At 52.1% G+C, this 19,019-nt stretch overlaps 6 protein-coding genes across 6 annotated transcripts; 3 read left to right on the top strand and 3 right to left on the bottom strand.

The window, feature by feature from the left end:
• Positions 1-873: 873 nt before the first annotated feature.
• On the bottom strand, positions 874-3,341 carry PV06_10722 (uncharacterized protein). Its single transcript, XM_016412297.1, has 2 exons — positions 3,056-3,341; positions 874-2,992 (listed from the first exon to the last, which is right to left on the bottom strand). The coding sequence occupies exons 1-2, from the start codon at positions 3,204-3,206 to the stop codon at positions 2,823-2,825; spliced, it is 321 nt and encodes a 106-aa protein (XP_016257311.1). The 5' UTR covers positions 3,207-3,341; the 3' UTR covers positions 874-2,822.
• Positions 3,342-3,676: 335 nt separating this feature from the next.
• On the top strand, positions 3,677-5,126 carry PV06_10721 (uncharacterized protein). Its single transcript, XM_016412296.1, has one exon. It carries the CDS (start codon positions 3,976-3,978, stop codon positions 4,831-4,833), a length of 858 nt encoding a protein of 285 aa, XP_016257310.1. The 5' UTR covers positions 3,677-3,975; the 3' UTR covers positions 4,834-5,126.
• Positions 5,127-6,356: 1,230 nt separating this feature from the next.
• On the top strand, positions 6,357-7,969 carry PV06_10720 (uncharacterized protein). The gene has a single exon (XM_016412295.1). It carries the CDS (start codon positions 6,560-6,562, stop codon positions 7,919-7,921), a length of 1,362 nt encoding a protein of 453 aa, XP_016257309.1. The 5' UTR covers positions 6,357-6,559; the 3' UTR covers positions 7,922-7,969.
• Positions 7,970-8,188: 219 nt separating this feature from the next.
• Positions 8,189-8,563, bottom strand: PV06_10719 (uncharacterized protein; the record flags this gene model as incomplete). Its single annotated transcript, XM_016412294.1, has 1 exon — positions 8,189-8,563. One exon carries the CDS (start codon positions 8,561-8,563, stop codon positions 8,189-8,191), a length of 375 nt encoding a protein of 124 aa, XP_016257308.1.
• A 7,289-nt stretch (positions 8,564-15,852) lies between these two features.
• PV06_10718 (uncharacterized protein) lies at positions 15,853-17,029 on the top strand. The gene has a single exon (XM_016412293.1). It carries the CDS (start codon positions 15,968-15,970, stop codon positions 16,871-16,873), a length of 906 nt encoding a protein of 301 aa, XP_016257307.1. The 5' UTR covers positions 15,853-15,967; the 3' UTR covers positions 16,874-17,029.
• Positions 16,967-18,836, bottom strand: PV06_10717 (uncharacterized protein). The gene has a single exon (XM_016412292.1). It carries the CDS (start codon positions 18,676-18,678, stop codon positions 17,479-17,481), a length of 1,200 nt encoding a protein of 399 aa, XP_016257306.1. The 5' UTR covers positions 18,679-18,836; the 3' UTR covers positions 16,967-17,478.
• Between the last annotated feature and the right edge of the window lie 183 nt (positions 18,837-19,019).

Genomic DNA, 19,019 nt, shown 5'->3' with positions numbered 1-19,019 from the left:
CATGAAGGAAACTGGCTGGCCCAATCAGACATGTTGTGACCGACTTCATCGCATCTGGAAGGGAGAAAATGTTTCCTGGGCAGGACAATAGTCGCACGGGCATCGTCATTACGGAGTGTTCGGTGTCACCAGTGTCAGGCGTGAGCACATGCACGTTGGTAAGAGAATCTTTTACCCAGAAAAATGGTATTGGGCCCCCAAGTACATTCTCCCAGTCTTTCAAAAATAACGATTACAATCTGACAATTCCAGACCGGTCCCGAACTTCGCATCTTGAACAGTGCCAGCGGTACCCAAACGCGCGTGGACGGCACTACCTTGCCGAATACTTGCCTATTTAGGCAGTCTTCGCCGGCCTTTTCTGTCCGTCGTAGAGGATGTCTGTCTTCTCATCAATATGATCCATCAGCAGTCCCGAGACGATCCCCGTGGGTTTCCTGGTGGGTTTCCTGGGTCTGGGGAGGGGTTCGCGGTATGAGGTTCGATCGCTAAAGAGCTCTGCAGCAGATTTCTGCCTCATTTTCCCCTCTCCTATATAACAATGAAGCATATCTGAACCCGACGACAAAGTATCAACGGAATGGACATCAGCACACTTTGCCACTCCTACACGATTGATACCATTCGAATAATCATACTTTCGACAATCTGCTAGTCTCGGGGCTCTTCAGCGTCAAGATGATGTTACAGCAGGGCGGGTTTGTCTGGAACCATCTCCCACCGCAGACGATCGCCCTTTCCGCCGTAGCAGCAGCACTCATCCTGAGATTCCTATATCCCATCCTGGTGTATATTCTTGACCCTAAAGGCCTACGGAAATACCCTGCACCGTCGGTCGCGGCGTTTACCCAGCTATGGCAGATGTACCATAATTGGCATGGACAGAAATTCTTGGCCGTCGATCGTGTACACAAAGAACTTGGACTGGTTGTTCGACTCGGCCCATCGCATCTCTCCTTCTCTTCGCCTCAAGCATTTAAAGACATCTACGGACATGGAGCCTCCTTGCGAAAGGACACCTTCTACGACAACCAGGGAGGAGGCAATCCCAACATGGCGGAAGCCTCGGACAAGGAAGTCCACCGGGGCAAAAGACGAAACCTGGCTCACGTGTTTGCACCGGGACAAATCACCTCGATGGAGCCTCGCGTTATGGAAGTGGTGAGGAAACTGATACACGCGCTCGAGCAAAAATCAAAAGGTCTCAAGATGGCCGAGACGGACCGATTTGAAGTCACGAATGGCGTGTTCGACCTTCGACCCTGGATGAACATGTTCTCCTACGATGCCATCACCAACGTCTTCTGGTCTCAAACGTATGGATTTCTGGACCGTGGAAACGACGACTGTCTTGCTGAGACGGCAGATGGATCCATCAAAACGGTCAACGCCATGAGTACGTTCCACACCGGAGCCGGACACAGCGTCCTCCTCGGCCATCTCTCACCGTTTTGGTATAATCTCATGCGCAACGTCCTACTCGGCTGGACTCGACGAACCCAATGCGGCAACACCTTTACCGACATGGCACGTCACCTGGCCAAGACACGACTGAACAGTCCTCCGAGCGAACCGGACCTGTTTTCGAATCTCCCGACCCTGCCGACCGCCAAACGTTGTGCTCATCCCATGAGCCTCGACGAGATCGTCGCCGAGAGCGGTGTCATGTTGAACGCCGGCAACGACACGACGCAGACGTCACTGACCAACACCATGTACTTTCTCGCCGCCAACCGGTCGACACAACAAAAGCTGCGCGGCATACTCCAATCCCGACTGGACCAAAAACACATCCCCATTGCTCCTTACGAGATCCTACGCCACATCCCTTACCTGCGTGCCGTTTTGGACGAGTCCTTTCGCCTCCAAACGCCTCTCGGCACCGGTCTACCCCGTCTGACGACTGAACCGACACTCATCGACGGCGAACTGGTCGCTGCAGGTGTGACGGTGTCTGCTCAGACTTGGAGTTTGCATCGACGAGAAGACCTGTTTTACCGTGCGGATCAATGGGTTCCCGACCGCTGGATTCCCGAATCCGGTGTCGCTTCCGACGAGGAACGACAAAACTTGAAGGACTATGTCCTGCCGTTCAGCCTAGGCCCACGGGCCTGTATTGGGCGGAACCTCGCGTACATGGAGTTGTCGATCTGCATCGCAGCAATGGTCCTGGCGTTCGAGTGGGAACTCCCAGAAAAAGGCCAGGCCTTGCGCCACCACGAGAGGTTCAATTGTAATCCGGTCGAGCTGCCGATCCGGGCTAAATGTTTGTTGTGACTTGTCTGCAAGGATTGTGAGAGAACGGGTCTATGATGGTACATGGCGCTGTCTCACATGTAGCGACCGACAAGATTTTGTTGGTGAGGGTCGCCATGATTGAATCAAAAAGGGGGCCAAGATGTCCAAAGTATTCGTGACCCGAGGAACATTACAACATAGCAAGCAGGACACGACCAACCCTCATTATGATCCATCGACATAACAATCCGATATGCGAAGAAAGAACACCACAAGCACTGCCACTTCAAATACACACAGAACAGAAGCTGGGACAGAATCCTCATAATTGTTCATGTCAATTGACATCAACACATCCGAGTAATTTATGGTTTTTTTTGGTCTTATTGATGATATCATTTATTCCGTACAATGTTCAATCTTCATTGACCGCATGCATTCCTATCTCCTTGAAGTGCAAACTCCCCCAAAGTGCAGTTGTGGTGATCATAGGCCAAAAACGCCTTCTACATCCCAATCCCGTCGAAAGAGATAAAATATGTCATACAACATTCTCCGTGTCGTGTGTGACACCGATCGATCGTTTAGGCCTTTCCAGTAAAGTCCACCTCGTCAGGGTACCGGCCACCGTCTGCGGCTTTCTCACAGGTACAGCTTCCCGCGCTTCTTTGACCACAGGCACAGGTGTCACCGGTAGGGGCCGAGTTCTCGGTCGACGCACGGTCGCAGGTGCATTGGCCGGCGGGACGGGCTCCTGTGGAAAAGAGGAGAGTGATTAGTGTGTATTCTGGCAAAGCCCCAGGAGAAGGAAACTTACTGCATGAGCATCGAGCACCTTGAATAGTGTTTTCGGTGGTCTTCTTGTCGCAGGAGCAGTGGAGCGCAGACTGCTTGCCGCAAGAGCATGTGGCTTTCTGGGCGCAGACGCAATCGTCACCACGGCCGCAGCAGGTGGTTGGCTTGACCATTTTTGATTGAGGACGGAGTGTACGGTATTCGATCGTGTTGGTTTTGGAGCGTGTCGAGAATCCTGTTGGACTTCTTGCGAGAGGCAGAGGAAATGTTATGGAGAGTCAAGTTTGTTTTGATGCTTTGTATTATGATCGAAAAAAAACAACGGGCAAGTTTGGAGGGGGGGGGACATGAAGATCATTTATACACATGTGCAACTCCGGCAGTGACGTCGGGGGTTTCGCTTTGTCTGACAGTTATCTTGTGCCTGATTGGTCAGCCTCGCTCGAGACCTCCCTTCAGCCTATCAGCACTTGTGCATTACATTTCAATCATCGATTCCTTCTCGCCCCGTCGTGGGTGGCATGACCAAACGAATTAGTTGCCTGATTCTAGACTTTTTTTTCCAACTCCATAATAAACTTATGATCATCATTGTTATTGTTATTGCAATGGTTTTCACAGGTTCGCCTTTGTACCCGTTAGCAGTGGGGGGAGTCATGTTTGCCATAATCCAGACCACAAGGCTACCAATGCCAAGACTGAGCCTTTTTCTTCTCTCTCTACGGAATGTTGCCGTTCGACACACTTGATGTATTCTCTACAGTAGACACTCGTATCCGCTAAATGCATCCCCGCACAGTTTGTACTGCAGATTGACATCATGGAATTGGTTCAACGTCACGTTGTTGTTTTGAATGAGAAGAAAATCTTCGACCAGGTAAGCTGTGTTATCATCATCTTTGATTGTATGCACTCGTTCGACTACGGAGTACGACTACCCACATGGCTCCATCTGGTCTCGTCATCCTCATGGGCGCTGGCCCAACAACTGCCTCCGGCATTGCAAGAATCCTCGCCCACCCTTCCCATGGCAACATGGCCGTGGCCCTTTTGTCTCGTTCCGCTGACGAAAGCCTCGCTGAACGACTATCACGAGAGTCTAATGGCGGCACCCTACGGGCTTTCCAAACAGACACATCCGAGAGTAGCTTGACGCGAGCCTTTTCGGAGATTCAATCGTGGTCCGAGGCCCAACATCTGGGAAAGTTGAACCTCGCCATCTGGAACATCAAGCACTCCCACAAGACGCCCTTCGCGGACGAATCCCCCGCCAAATTCGGCGACAGTCTACAGACGTACGTCACGGGCGCCATGGTGTTTGCTCAACTCTCGTCGAAGTGGATGTTGTCGCAGTATGCCTCTGACACGACCCCCGCCACCGATTCTTCTCCGTCCGACACGGCAGAAGTCATGATCAAAAAGGGAACCATCATTTTCACGGGTACGTTGGGCGCGTTGCGGACGAACCCAGGTTACGCCGCGTACGGCGCCGGAAGAGCCGGTGTGAGGATGCTGGCGCAGAGTCTGGCGAGAGAATACAGTCCCCGGGGGATCCACGTCGTCCATGCCATTGCGAACGGTGGGATCGTCGACGCCGACACCACCGAGGTTATTTTGACGAAGGAAGGTGAAGATGGCCGGGCGAAAGAGGAAGCTCGGAAGGAGATGATGAGCAAAGTCAAACTCGGCGAGAGGATTCGGGCAGAGAGCGTGGGAAAGCTCTACCTACAGTGCATGAATCAATCCTGTGACTTGTGGGTTCACGAGTTGGACATGAGACCTGCAAGAGAAAAATTTTAGTCGAAGCAGTATGGAAACATCGATGCCGGCAAAATATCCGGCAGAATGCTCCACCTCTCTATCCCTACATTACAGATGTAAGGATACAATATAACACAATCGGCCCACACATCCACCCTCAACATGATCAAATCCCCTGGCAATGAAAACATGTCAGGACAACCTTTCAAGATCCTGAGTTTGAGGTTGTTGTTGTCAAGTTACAGACATGCTCTGAGTGCCCCTGGTGCTTCCTCATCTACTCCTGTTATAGTATAAACGAAAGTAAGCTTTACCATGTGAAATGATATGACGTTATTTACTAGTCTTTCTTTTGTATACATCTAGATAATATACCATGTCATTAGTCTGTAGCGATAAACCCATAAAGTTAGTAAGGATTAAAGAAGCTATTTTAATAAGTTACCAAGAAACTTTGGGACTCTCTTGTTCGCATTTCATAATATCACATGTTCCCATTATCTAAACGCTTAAGTTTCAGTGATAGCAGAAGTGCATGAGGCCGCTCATTCTTTTTCTCTGTCACTTGAAGTAACCGTGGCACGACGAGATAGTATGACCGCCCAGAAGACCAGAAGACATTCGCGTTCAGGTAGAGACACTGCTATTTGGATCTGCAGACGAAAGGGTTGTCTAGATGATGTCCTTCATGCTGATTTTCTTGACAGTGAAGGTCTGGAGCAACCAATGCCGGAAGTTCTCCATCCGAGCCGTGCCGCACTCGCCAAGGGTCACCTTTGGATCAAGATGGACCTTGCCATGGTATCTTTGTACAATCAATAGCAGCTCGGTCCAATCAGGTCAAGTCACATACCCCTCGAAGAGTCGCTGAATGCTTTCAACGTGGTAGATAATCTTCGGTACATACAACGTTGTGAGACAGGTCTCCAACAAAGCCTCCTCATATTTTCGGGCGAGGTCGTCGAGGGTGCAGACATCCTCAGTAGTATGACTGGAATATGAACCCCCAGAACTCAGATTGACGGTAATTAACCTCTTGTGATGAGGCATATAGCTCGATGGCACGAGGAGGACAACCGAAAAGAGTGAAGAGAGATCGCAGGAAGTGACAAATGTGAGGTCGGCATGTGGACGATGTGGGCGATGCTGTCGTACATATCGTTCAGGGCCCGCGCTGCCAGCACAGCTGTGGGCAAAGAGCGAGAGGCATCAAGGCGTCGCGAGAAGAGGCAACTTTCGCCCCTGTTGGAGCGGGGCCATTTCCACGAAGAGGCAGCACGTGGATCAGACGATTTATATTTGAGAGAGCTCCAAGATCTCGACATGAGTTGGAGGTCATGAATGCACGCTGTTGAAAATGTGACGTGAGACAGAGAGACAGGGGGAGGATACTGTACGGAACGGACCAACCCTTGCTGTGGAACAAACCGACTGAGAGAAAATAGGGAAAGGTGGAGCCGGTCGGTGCGGCAGGATACCCAGACTATCCGGGAATTGTTAACCCTCCATATTTCTGAGTCACTGTATGGGTTTCCTCGGTCGCTCGCCAACAAAGTCCTCAAGACGACTTCTTGTTGGTGACATCCTCAAGTTCGTTGTATGTGTTTTTGATGATCTTGTCCACCTAATCCCCTTGCTTGGAGTGGATCTTTTCTAGATCGTGAACGCCGAGTCGACGAAATTTTTCTTTCTTGACATCTTTTTATGTCTGATTTCACTTCTAGGCTCCAAAAAATTTAAGCCCATTAGTCAGGAAGCTGCACGCATGTCGGCCACTACCTCCGTGCTTCCACTCAGGGACGGAGTTGGCCTCTCCGAACAGTCTAATAGTCAAGATCAGCTTCAATCAGCAAGCAGCCGTGTCCAGTTGCAATTCGAGGATCCGGGCCCTCATGGTGCGACTACAGCAGTGCCGGAAGGTGGCTACGGTTGGGTTGTGATATTCGCTTGCTCCGTGATAACCTTCTGGTTCAGCGGCCTGACCGGCTCGTGGGGCATCATACAGACCGCCTTGCTTTCGTCGACACTCAAAGGCACGGCTCCCGCCACCGCTGCCTTCATTGGCAGTCTCGGCATCACGATCTGTGTCGCGTTCGGCCTCGTGGCTGTACGTTTTATGCGGCTCATGGGCATTCGGAATGTGGCGACCCTCGGCATCTTGCTTCTGGGTATCGGAACCTTCACGTCAGGCTTCACGACGAACAATGTCGCCGGACTCTTTCAGACATTCGGCCTTGTCCTCGGCGCCGGCGACTGCCTCTGCTACACGGCCTCCAACGTGATGCCAATGCAGTATTTCAGTAGGCGTCTCGGTCTTGCCAATGCGGTGGTCAAGTTGGGCGGAGGCCTCGGCGCCACCATCCTGTCCATCTGTACCGAGTCGTTGATCAATGAGGTCGGCGTGGCCTGGACACTCCGCATTTTGGGGATGATGATCATCGCAACCGGAGTCCCGGCGGCGTTGGCCATCAAGGAGCGCACTCGCATACCCAATGTCCCGGTCCTGGATTTGACATTGTTCAGGAACATTCCCTTTGCGGCCGTTTTCCTTGCTGGCGCCACGCTGACCTTCACCCTTTTTGTCCCGCCCTTCTTCTTACCACTCTTCGCCAGGTCCGTCGGCTTCTCCAGCAAAGTTGGCGCTGGTCTGGTCACCGGCTTCAACGCGTGCAACACCGTTGGGCGCTTCCTTGCTGGCCCGCTGTGTGACCGCATAGGGCCACTCAATACATTCGCCATTACCGTCGTGCTGAATGCTGTGACGACACTCGCCATCTGGCCCGTCTCCTCAACTCTTCAGGCGCTTGTTGTCTTCGCCACGCTCAACGGTGTTTCCAATGGCGCCTTCTTCACCACACTGCCGATTGTGGTTGTATCGATGGTGGATCCACGGTTTGCCGCGACCGGCATGAGCCTAAGCATCACCGGCTGGACTGCCGGGTATCTCATGGGCACGCCTATTGCGGGATTCTTGTTGGAAGCAAGTGGGGCAGCAAAGGATGGTTATCGTGGGGTTGATGCGTACCGTCCTGCGATCTTCTATGCGGGTGGCATCGCGACAGTGAGCTCGGGGTTTGTACTTGTCGCAAGATTATTCGTCGAGAAAAAGTTGCTCAAAAAGGTATGAAAATTTATCTACTTGAACAAGAGTGTAGCCGACTTTCCTCACCCTTGTGTACTCCTGAAGAGTGCAGGCGTCTGAGTGGTAGATTGTGAAGTCTGGCTAAGCGCTATGCTTCTCACACTGATAACGTCACCCAGTGATGGTAATTCCGTGAGGTGTCATCCAATAGTTCTGTCAAGAAAGCTACTAGGTATGACGGAAGTCTGCTGTCTGTCCTTATTCCAAACATACCGTGTCGATTCTGTCACTATCAAGCGTGATTTCATTTAATCAAGAGTATTCCTTCAGTGTTGAATCTCGATTAACTTGTATGTTCACAATCAGGTTTCTCGTGACCTGATAGATCTCTTTGCGTAGGACCTTCCCGCGGACCGAGTCATCTTCATCTGCTCTAGAGACAGCATTCTCGGCGTAGTGAATAGCCAACGGGAGTTTGTCAGAGTTTGCAGAAGACGCATGATAGGCGTGGTTGAGACAGAGGACGAGTTGGTCCTCGTACATGGACAAGGTGAAACCTTCTCCCGGGTATGCATCGATAGCTTCAGTCGCGAGGTCAACTGCTGATTGCAAATCCGCCACGTCAACAGCCAGCATGACACCATCGTCACTGCCTCTCTTAGACCGCAAACGATGCAGGTAGCTCATATTGTGAGCGCACACAGCCCTATCCGTACCCTCAGATTCATCGTATATATCCGTCCCAAGCTCGGGAGCGGAATCCACAGGTGCGATTTCTTTCAGCAACAGAGATCATATCTCCCATAAGGTTGCTCTTGCACATAAACCTGATATTTAGGTCTTCGACGGTGTCCATGGCAGATCTGGCGAAGTCGACAGGGGCAAAGATATCGCTCTGGACTCGAAAGGCGTCATATCTCAGCCCAAATGCCCGACCTGGATTGCTCATAGCTCTGGCACGATCACCTGCGTCAGCACGCGAGTTATCTAGCACTTGCTGGCCCACTTTTTCGGCCTCGTCAATATAGCCACGTTTTCCGTAAGCATCAAAGGCAGAGCACAGGGTATTGCATAGATCTGTGATTCTTGCACATCTCCTCGCATTGCCGATCGCCGTGGCGTTGACTGCAGTACGAATAGCTGTGATTGCATGTTGTAGATAGGTCTTATTTCCTTCAACTCAAATCCCGTCAAGTATGAGGCCAAAAAATCCGAAGATGGCCCAGGAAAAGCATCATCACAAGAATCTATCCTCTTGAAGGCTTCTTCGCCAGCCTCGAAGGCCTCTTTTGCAATATCGGGATCACATTCTTGCTCAACGAGTTCCGATAAGGCGTTGCTCAGATTCAACCAGTAAACGACAAGTTCCATTGGCTCAAGTTTTCCTAAGCAAAGACATTCTTGTAGAATGCTATGACACCCTGTAAAGATTCCTCATTTCCTGAATCAGGAAGCATGATGGGCTAGATACTCTCTAGATGTGATATCCATGATCAAAAGGTAGTTCAAGTCGGCCTTCGGGAGATCGGTGGCCATGAGGTTCTAGATCCGAGACCTTTGCTCCTAGTCAGAGGCCAGTCTGGTTACCTCGTATTGGCTCACATGTTTGACAATCCAGCCATGTGAATACAGATCAGACAGTCGATGCATCTTCCAGCCATTATCTTCAATCTTAGCTTCCTGTGATTTCTTATCAGTAGAACTTCCTTTCAGAAAAGAATTCGACCAAGACACTCGCATACGACACTCGAAATGAAGCACCCACACAACGTTCTTCCTCACCCCCTTGCCCGCGACGCGCTTGAGTGCAGCAACATCATCAGTAATATCAAACATCCCAACCAAGACAAATTAAAATCTGATAGGTCGAAGCTCTTAGTCGGCAAGGGCATACGGAGTACTTGTGACCAACATAGCTGACTTCTCTGATCTCCAACACCATGATCGTGGGATTGGTCTGAGCGCGATTCTCTCGCGCCTGTTCAACACCAGTGTCGCCTCAAAACATGATATGTCTTTCGCAACTAAGAAGGTAGTTATCTACGAGCTTGACAACTCGGACGCAATATTCGCCACGCTCTGTGCCGACAAGGCGTTTTAGCAATGGTTCGAAAAGAGAATCGAGAAAAAAGACCTCTTCTTAGTTGTCGGGCTGCAGACTGTGGCGGACACCGTATTTGGGCTCAACTCGGAAGGAGTGAAAGCGGCATCAGCAGGCGCAGTCCTACAGACTCAGCAACAGGGTGTAGATGTTGCGGTAAAAGGAAGTGTGCAGGAGGCAAATATACTCCGTACTGGTGGGTGATGTTCGGAGGAGGACCTATTAAATACTATGGTAAAGGCTCTTACAATTGGTTGGAACGCCAAGAATGACACAAACGAGACACTCTTCGACCTTCTGTTTGTCTTTAATACATCTTCGAAGAATAAAGCACTGTGAGGATATCGTCAGAAGGCATCTACATCTATGAGAGCCGACACCAACTGTCCCAGCCCAATCATCCCCGACCAGCATTGAGCGCCGAATGTCACAGTAACACCGGAAGCTCGGACGGATTCGAATACCACAAGTACTTTCCTCGTCGATTAGATCCCCCAGCCCTTGAGATGGTCTTTTTGGTCCAGGAATCAACAACACACAAGCTGCTGTTCAGGATTGCGGAATCCCTGCCATCTCAGCGAGTGTTTGGTATGTCAAGATTGTCCTAAGTGACCGCCGTCGTTCGAAGCATGTGATGATCACCACAACTGCATATCGGTGCCCATGAAGTGCCTACCGACAGGGAGTACCACCATAGGCCCTTTCGATCCAATCGATTTCTCATACGATATCAGCATATCATTCCAAAGTAGCAAGCTGTCCCCGGCCGTGGCCATTCGTACCGGTGCAACCCCCCATGAGTGACGTGCCATGCTTTCCTTCCCTGATTCAGCTTTCTAGATCTTATCTTTCTACTACCTCGTCCGAGACCGCAAAAAGACTTGAAGCCGTGGACGTCATTTTCGCGGCCTAACATCTAGTAAGCGAATGGCTACCGATACTTGCGAGCCAGCGGCCGATAACAACTTTGGCCCGGTTATAGCAACATGTGCTCGCTTGTTCGACTTCACACTTCTCTTTGAGCAAAGCATCCTGTCAATCCCGGTCGATGCTCTGTTCGTCATCGCGGCAGGATGGAGGACCTGGTACCTGCTGTTCTCAGACCGCAAGGCCGATCCCGGCCGCGGAATTCTGACGGCGAAGCTCATGGGCACGTTTGGGCTGATAGGGGCGGCTCTTGTTCTTCTCGTCATCCAAATTACAAACGCGCACAAATTGACACATGCCTCGATACCTTCGGCGGCGGTTACGTTGGTGGCGTCCACGATGCTCCCAGCGCTGTCATATCTGGAGCATGTCAAGTCGATTCGGCCGTCCACCTTACTCGGCTGCTATCTCATGTTGTCCATTGTCCTTGGCCTCCCGGAGCTACGTACTCTATACCTGATTCCCGGTACACATGCAACCGCTACGGCTTTGACGGTGGTAACCTGCTTGAAAGTCTACCTCTAGTGCTGGAAGCACGGGAGAAGAGGCGTTATTTGGAGCCAGGTTATCGAGATCTGCCCCGGGAGATGACTTCTGGGATCTTCAATCGCAGTCTGTTCATCTGGCTGAATGCCTTGTTCTGGTCAGGCTTCCGGCAACCCGTAGACCCTGAGGATCTCGGTGTCACCGACCTGAAGCTTCATTCCAATGCCTTGCACGATGCAGTGAGAAGGCAATGGAAACGTCAGCGGCTTGACTGCTGTGTTCCGTTAGCAAGGGCCTTGCTTAGGGCCCACAGACATCCAAGTCTTGCTCCTGTTCCAGCTCGATTGTGCTACGCAATGCTCCTGTTTGCGCAGCCTTACCTGATTCACCGAACGATTAATTTCTTGCGGGAGCCACATACGAGGATGGGAGAAGACATCGGCTCGGGGCTTATTGGTGCAACAGCAGTGATATACATCGGACTGGCTGTACGTTCTGACTCTTTGCTTGAACCGCCTCGAACTCGACGGCTGATTTTAATCGAAATGTAGATCTCTAACATGTGGTACAAACACCTGGTCTACCGAAGCATTGTCATTATTCGCGGGGCACTCGTAGCATTGATCTACTCCGAATCGATAATCATTCTTTACGACGCCGAGGATCCACAGGCCGCGGTGACGCTCATGAGCACCGACGTCGACCGCATCTGCCAGAGTCTCGCGTTCGTTCACGAAGTATGGTCTCGAACCCTGGAGCTGGGCATTGGAATCAGTCTTCTAGCCCTTCAGATTGGGTGGGTCTCCATGATGCCCATCGCCGTGGTTTTGATAAGTGCTCTTCTCGATGCTCGAATTACGGCTTCAATCGGGGGCCAAGCAGGAGCGTGGGCGGCTGCGGTACAACAACGCATTTCATTGACCGCTGGCGTCTTATCGTCTCTGAAGAGTGTTCGGATGCTGGGAATCGAAAAGGCAATGAGTCGAATGATCCAGGATGAGCGGCACAATGAGCTCAGATTACAGGCCAAGTTTCGCTGGTCCACCGTCTGGCTCAACACGATAGGTAAGTTCCTTTTTTCCAGACAAGACGAAGTGGGCATTGTTGCCTCCTTTGCGCTCCATACTTGTCTACCATCAGCGACTGATAGGGCTTCAGGAAACGCCCCCACTGCGCTCGCTGCCGCCGTGACGTTTATCGCATACGCGATAAAAGCCCGAGGGGACGGCACGCAGTCGCTTGACGTTTCTCGAGCGTTCACCAGCCTGGCACTCATATCTTTGGTGACGACACCGGCAAACGAGCTGTTGACTGCCGTTCCCTTCATGGCATCGTGTTTTGGATCGCTCAACCGAATTGAAAAGTACCTGACGGAAAAAAGACACCAATCTGGTAGTGGCATCTCAACCACAACGGACTGTAACCCGCAGGACGAGATTCGCTTTCCTTTGGCTGAAAAATGTCACAACAAGCCCACCGCTCTGCTGCGTAATAGTTGGCTCGTTGATGCTTCTGACACAAAGTCAGATATCAAGGAAGTCGACCTAGTACTCTATCCGAGCTCGTTAACAATAATCACGGGCCCAAGTGGATGCGGAAAGTCGACTTTTCTCAAACGTTTCATCGGCGACTCTCGACACGTTCAAGGAACGCTCTCGATCATGAGCAGCAAAATCTCCTATTGCCCTCAGTTACCGTGGCTGTTCAGCGCCTCCATACGTGACAACATATGTGGGGTCAAGCGAGCCCCGGTCGACATGAAATGGTACTCTGAAGTCGTGAATTCATGCTGTGTGACCCCTGATCTCTTGGAGATGCCGAATGGAGATCTCACCCTCGTCAACGGTCAGGCCGTGAGCCTGAGTGGAGGCCAAAGACAGCGGATTGCCCTTGCGAGGGCACTCTACCATCGGCCAAAGCTGCTTCTGCTCGACGATGTCCTCAGTGCCCTCGACGCAGACACCGAGAACAAGATCATGAACAAAATGCTCGGATCTAGAGGATTATTCCGGAGACTCGATGCTGCTGTCGTGTTGGTTACACACGCGACAAAGTACGAATCCGCCGCAGACAACATTGTATCCCTCAATGACTTACGGCAGGTCAGTGTCCGGACAAACATTCAATCTCATACCAAAAGCGAGACACTTGTCGGTGACGAAATCTATTCACAGGCCGACGAGATCAACCTCGAAAAGACTGCAAATGAACGTCAAGAGAGCCCCATCCAAGATCACCCAAGCACAAATTGCACACGGGAGAGTGGCAACGACCAGCCCGAGCCGATTCGGAAGAAACTTGATGGTGATTTTGCTGACTACATTTACTATTTCAAATCGGTACGTGGGGTTTGGGTGCTCACATTCTTTGCGTTTGCCTCAAGCAATACCGTGTGTTACTACACCTCTCAAGTTGTTTTGCAATGGTGGACAGCCGACAACGGACACCACGAATCGAAATGGATGCCACTCTACGCCTGTCTGGCGTGTGGCAACCTGCTCTTCTTCGCGCTTCTCTGCTGGACCATGTTTCTTCGACTGGTGCCACAATCGGCCTCATCGCTGCATCAGACACTGCTTGATGCCGTCATGGGCGCATCTTATCCCTTTCTCGCTGGCGAGAACGGACAGGTGGGGGCAATCCTCAACAGGTTCAGCCAGGACATGACCGTTGTCGACACGCAGCTACCGACTGGATTGCTCTGCAGCATCGTCTACCTCTTCTGGGGGTTCGGATCGCTCGCCCTCATATCGACCGGCTCGAGCTACATGGCGGTGACTGTCCCCGTGGTGTTTGCCGTGCTCTACCTCTTGCAAAAAGTCTACCTTCGCACATCGCGCCGCCTGCGACTGCTGGACCTCGAAATGAGAAGTCCTCTGTATTCACACTTCCTCGACACCCTTGCTGGTCTGTCGAGTATCAAAGCATTTGGTTGGGAGAATAAGTTTACGGAGGAGATGATGGGTCGGCTCGACAACTCACAACTGCCGTACTATCTTCTGTTCTGCGCTCAACGATGGTTGAACCTTGTACTTGACCTCATTGTTGCGGGTCTTGCGATTGTCGTGGTCACGATGGCGGTCAAGTTGAGGGCTGCCTCGGATCCGAGTTCGCTGGGTCTTTCACTAAACAACATCTTGAGCTTCAACGAGATCCTCTCGCTCCTGCTGCAATTCTGGACGCAACTGGAGGTCTCCCTTGGAGCCATTACGCGCACACGGGAGTTTGCTCGGACAACGCGAGAAGAGGGAGCCCGAGGGGAAGATAAATGTCTGGGCCGAAAGAGTTCTGCATGGCCTGAGCATGGCGCAATTGAGATTCGAAATCTCCGAGCCGGCTTCAACGACGAGAGGATGATCCTGGACGGGATCTCCATGTCAATCCGTCCTGGAGAGAAAATTGGCATTTGCGGCAGGACGGGAAGCGGAAAGAGTTCCCTTCTCCTCACGATCCTGGGCCTCCTCGAGCCCTCGACAGGAGGTTCGATATCGATCGATGGGGTTGACCTCAAAAATCTGTCTAGGGACGCCGTCCGCGAACGCATCATCACCATCCCACAGGATGTTTTCCTTTTCGCTGGGAGCGTCAGACGAAATCTCGACCTGGGTGCCTTCTACACTGACGCACAGCTGGTGACCGTCTTGTCAAGAGTAAACTTGTGGCAACTGATTCAAGTACAGGGTGGTCTAGACTCGGCCGTGAGATCTGACGCCCTGTCCCAAGGGCAGAAGCAGCTGTTCGGGGTGGCACGAGCAATCTTGAAGACCTCGATACCTGCAGCGACGATGACTACTGCTGCGATACATGGACGTTCTGTACAACGACCCGAGGATGGAGCTGCCCCGGCCACAGCGGGAAAGGTTGTCCTCCTTGACGAAGCCACCAGCAATGTAGACCGAGAGACCGACGCCTTCATGCAACGCGTCATCCGCGAGGAGTTCGCCACTCACACGATGATTGTGGTTGCTCACAGACTCGACACGATCCTGGACAGCGATCGCATCGCCGTACTCGACGGGGGTAGGCTGCGGGAATTGGACACGCCTCGAGCACTATTGGCGCGAAGAGATTCGGCGTTTTCGGCCTTGTATAAATCGAGCAAAAGCCATATGACGGCGGGAGTGGAAATGTAGGGAGCTTCGTCGGCACCTGACGGTATCTCAATGTCACCACTGTAGAGTAGAGATTTACCAGATAGATTTCGTGTCAACAATCATGCTTGTACCTTTCTCCTGAAATCTACTTGCCTTACTTTATCTGGTCAGTCAATTGCGTATCTACTTGAATGTAGCATCACAATGAGCTTTGATTCGCCTCAGCAATGAATTTGTTTGGGGCGAACCCTTTGGATCTACTGGTCCAAAGGCGCGTGAGAGTAGCGCCAAGATTTACCTGCCTATTTGGTGTTGACCAAGTTGCCGCAGTTTATCCGAAATTTACTGACTTTTCGAAAGCTGCGATTCTTCCCTCGACTGTAACAGAATCAGAACATTTGGCCATCACCTCGAATCTGAGGTCAATCGTTTCCTACTGTCAGAGTATAGTAACCCGGAGTCCAAGAGTGTCAAACAAAAACCATGGACACTCTCTCCGGCTCTGTATGTCGCGCGTGCCGGCTGCGCCTGTTCAATTCTCCCACAACCCAGGCCACCCGGACCTTCACGTCGACCTCGTCACGTCTGCACATCCCCCCGGAATCTCCAGCCTTCATCGACGTCCCCGGACCTCATCAGCCCGTCGGCGAACCGAAACCCGTGGTGAAGGGTATCCTCCCTGTCCCACGCGAGCTCTTCCCGCGACGCCGTCCCGACAAGCCTGGCAAAGAGTACCTCGCCAACGTGACCCGCGACCCTTTACCCAAGAATGTCCCACCGCCCGACCACCTCACGGAGATGGGAAAATACAAACAGCGGATGGCGGAGCTCCGCAAGACCCAGCTCCGGCAAGGTCTCGAGGAACTGCACGCCCGGAAGGTCCACATCGACGGCCAGATCGCCTGGCGGAGTCAGCAACGCCAGAGACAGAACGCGAGGCTGATGACCCAGGCCCAGCGCGAGGACGAGAGGCTCACCAACGCCTCGGTGCCGAGCTCGATGAGACCCCAGAAGGTGCACGACCTGTCGCCCGAGGAAGAGGAGGCCATCTACGCCGCCCGTCGGGAGGCCTACCAGGCGAGGCAGGCCGTGAAGCACGAGGAGCGCCTGGACCGGCTGCACACCCTCTACATGAACGCGAGGCACTTCATCACCACCAAGGAACAGTTGACCGAGGCCATTGACCAGGCGTTCCAGACCACGAAGAGCATCTGGGACCGACAGGGCCCGCCTGACACGGTCGAGGACATGATCCGGCGAGGAAGGGACAGGACCGGAGACCAGGGTCGCGGTGGTTTGAGGTTGTCGTCGGAGGTCAACGAACGGGTCATGAAGGACCAGGAGCGCATGCAAAAGATTGCCGAGAAGTTGAGCGGTGGAAAGATGTAGTTTTTGCCCGGTCATTCACAAAGCCGAGGAAAGAGCTAGACACTTTAACAAAACTAAGCAAAGTTGATGCGTTGGTGCTGAATCAATTTAGAGCGCCATGTATTGTACAGGTGTGACTAGGTACCTTGTATAAGTAAATATTACATGATTTCCTTCTGATGTGTGATTTATATGTTGTACACAGAGATACCCTGTACCTGATTCTCGAGCGCCGGTGACTGTACATGCGCAGGCATGCTCTCTTTCGCCTTCGAGAGAGATCTAGTTCATAATTTTATATCTGTAATATAATGTTGGCAGTTCTGCGACGAATTTTGACTCGTCCGACGCTGACTTGAGATAGTATCCTCTTCTAGCATCTGACCTGACTCTTGTGCGTAAACGGCGGCGTTGCTTAGATTGTCGCATTTCATTGCCTTACTCCACGACGCCGGTGTATCTTGTCCCAGCTCAACTCTGGGAGGATGACATGATAGCTTACATAGGTAAGATCGCCCTGTTGCCTTCCACGAGCCTGGCGAATTGCCCGGAATGATAGGACGCGGTTTCTTGAAGGTTTTGGAAGCTGACTTGCAGAACCTGCTTGGCAGCAATTTAAAAGTCGTTCAGCCCAATGCTCTTATACCAAGGCCGACACTCTTGGTCTCGAAAAGCTCAATCAAGCCGGCTCCCAGACATTCTTCAACAACCCAGTCGAAGTTCAGACCATACAGGTCTTTCCATTTTTTTGTCTTGGCCGGCAGAACAGCAGAGAACTCTCCGCGGAGACGCTTTGCAGACGAGATTCGGTTGTCAGAATCAATGGCACCATCCCATCGCTCCCGCAGGAGGTACAAAGGGCCTTCCTTATATTTGGATTTCCCCAGGAGCTCAAGCAGATGGGCACGTCCAGCATTGAGTAACCTGAGGTAGGGGCCCAAGTTGGGTACGGACAGTGTCAAGTCACTTCCTGTGGTGCTCTGGGGTCCAGAGGTAGGGCGCTTCGCACCGCCGGTCCCACCCAGTTCTTCGAACGCTGCTTCTCCGCCCACGGCGTCAGAAGTACCAGAGGCTGCACGAGAAATCTTTGGCATGCCCACCAGAGATGAACCTGCCAAGGAAAGGTTGCGGGAGCCAGACAGAGAGGAAGAAACAAGGAAGCCGGTTCGCGTCAAAGCAGTCACATGAGACGCTGGTAGAGCTTGAGCAGAGACTGATGTGGCCCTAGGCTGATGCAAAAGAAGGCTGCAGAAATCAGAAATAACCTCTGTGGCAACTCTACTTCGCTCCAGCAGGAGTCGCAAATCGTTCATTGTGATCAAGACCTCACTAGTACCACTAATGTCGTTACCTCGACCGGTTACCCTGAGCTTACGCACCTTCCCGGCAGCCTGAAGCGCGGCGAGCTGGCGCTCGGTCTTTGAAGACGCTGATACGACAGCATGGACATGAGCCAGCGACACCATAGCAGGGAGGTTCTTCTGGAAATTCAGAACCTCGGCGATGCGGACGCTGTTCATGCCCGCTCGATCTGGAATAGGTGCAAACATGGTAGCACGAGCATGTTGCATAGCGGAAAGAACATCCTGGGCCCCATCGATGGACAAAGTGGGGAGGATTTTTCCAGTAGCGTCTAGTCTTTCTTCGTCCTCGTCGCCATCGTCGAGACTTTCGAAAAGTGGCTTTGTCCTCGAAACGGATGCTTTGGTGCGTGGAATGTTCGCGAAGGGCGAGGCAGAATGACGACGGGTATTGTTGTTGTTGAGGGATCTTTGACCCGGCTTACTGACGCGGGAGGAGTGGGCCCCGGTCAGATAGAGAGGCATCGTGGATGGAAGGGATGAGGAGGGAAAGGTCGGATGAGGATGGGAGAAAGAGCGAGTAGAGTTCACAAGAGGGAGCAGCCAGCCGAGTCGAGAGCAAGGAGCACATGCTTAGATGCATCTCTCGACAAGGCAGTTGTGGTGTCGGCCTTTGATTTGACTGGATGGAGAAAAAGTGGTATGAGACGTGCAGGCGGAAGAAGGAGGGACGAGAACGAGAAGAATTGGGCTCGCCAGCCTGCAGTCCAGAGCGATACGAGTACGAGACCTCCCTAAATGTTGTTGGAAAAGAGTTTGATTATTACTGGCGAGGTGATGCCACGGAATCCATTGCCGGGCCACTG

Source organism: Exophiala oligosperma, assembly GCF_000835515.1.
Source record: "Exophiala oligosperma strain CBS 72588 unplaced genomic scaffold supercont1.15, whole genome shotgun sequence".
Taxonomy (NCBI): domain Eukaryota; kingdom Fungi; phylum Ascomycota; class Eurotiomycetes; order Chaetothyriales; family Herpotrichiellaceae; genus Exophiala; species Exophiala oligosperma.
Note: the sequence above shows the minus strand (reverse complement) of the source record. Positions and strands in the feature narration are given on the sequence as shown.

Coding starts and splice junctions, on each gene's coding strand:
- PV06_10722 (XM_016412297.1), bottom strand. CDS start 3,206: ATGGTCAAGCCAACCACCTGCTGCGGCCGTGGTGACGATTGCGTCTGC. Junction 2,993..3,055: donor AGGTGCTCGATGCTCATGCA/GTAAGTTTCCTT, acceptor TCTTTTCCACAG/GAGCCCGTCCCGCCGGCCAA.
- PV06_10721 (XM_016412296.1), top strand. CDS start 3,976: ATGGCTCCATCTGGTCTCGTCATCCTCATGGGCGCTGGCCCAACAACT.
- PV06_10720 (XM_016412295.1), top strand. CDS start 6,560: ATGTCGGCCACTACCTCCGTGCTTCCACTCAGGGACGGAGTTGGCCTC.
- PV06_10718 (XM_016412293.1), top strand. CDS start 15,968: ATGGACACTCTCTCCGGCTCTGTATGTCGCGCGTGCCGGCTGCGCCTG.
- PV06_10717 (XM_016412292.1), bottom strand. CDS start 18,678: ATGCCTCTCTATCTGACCGGGGCCCACTCCTCCCGCGTCAGTAAGCCG.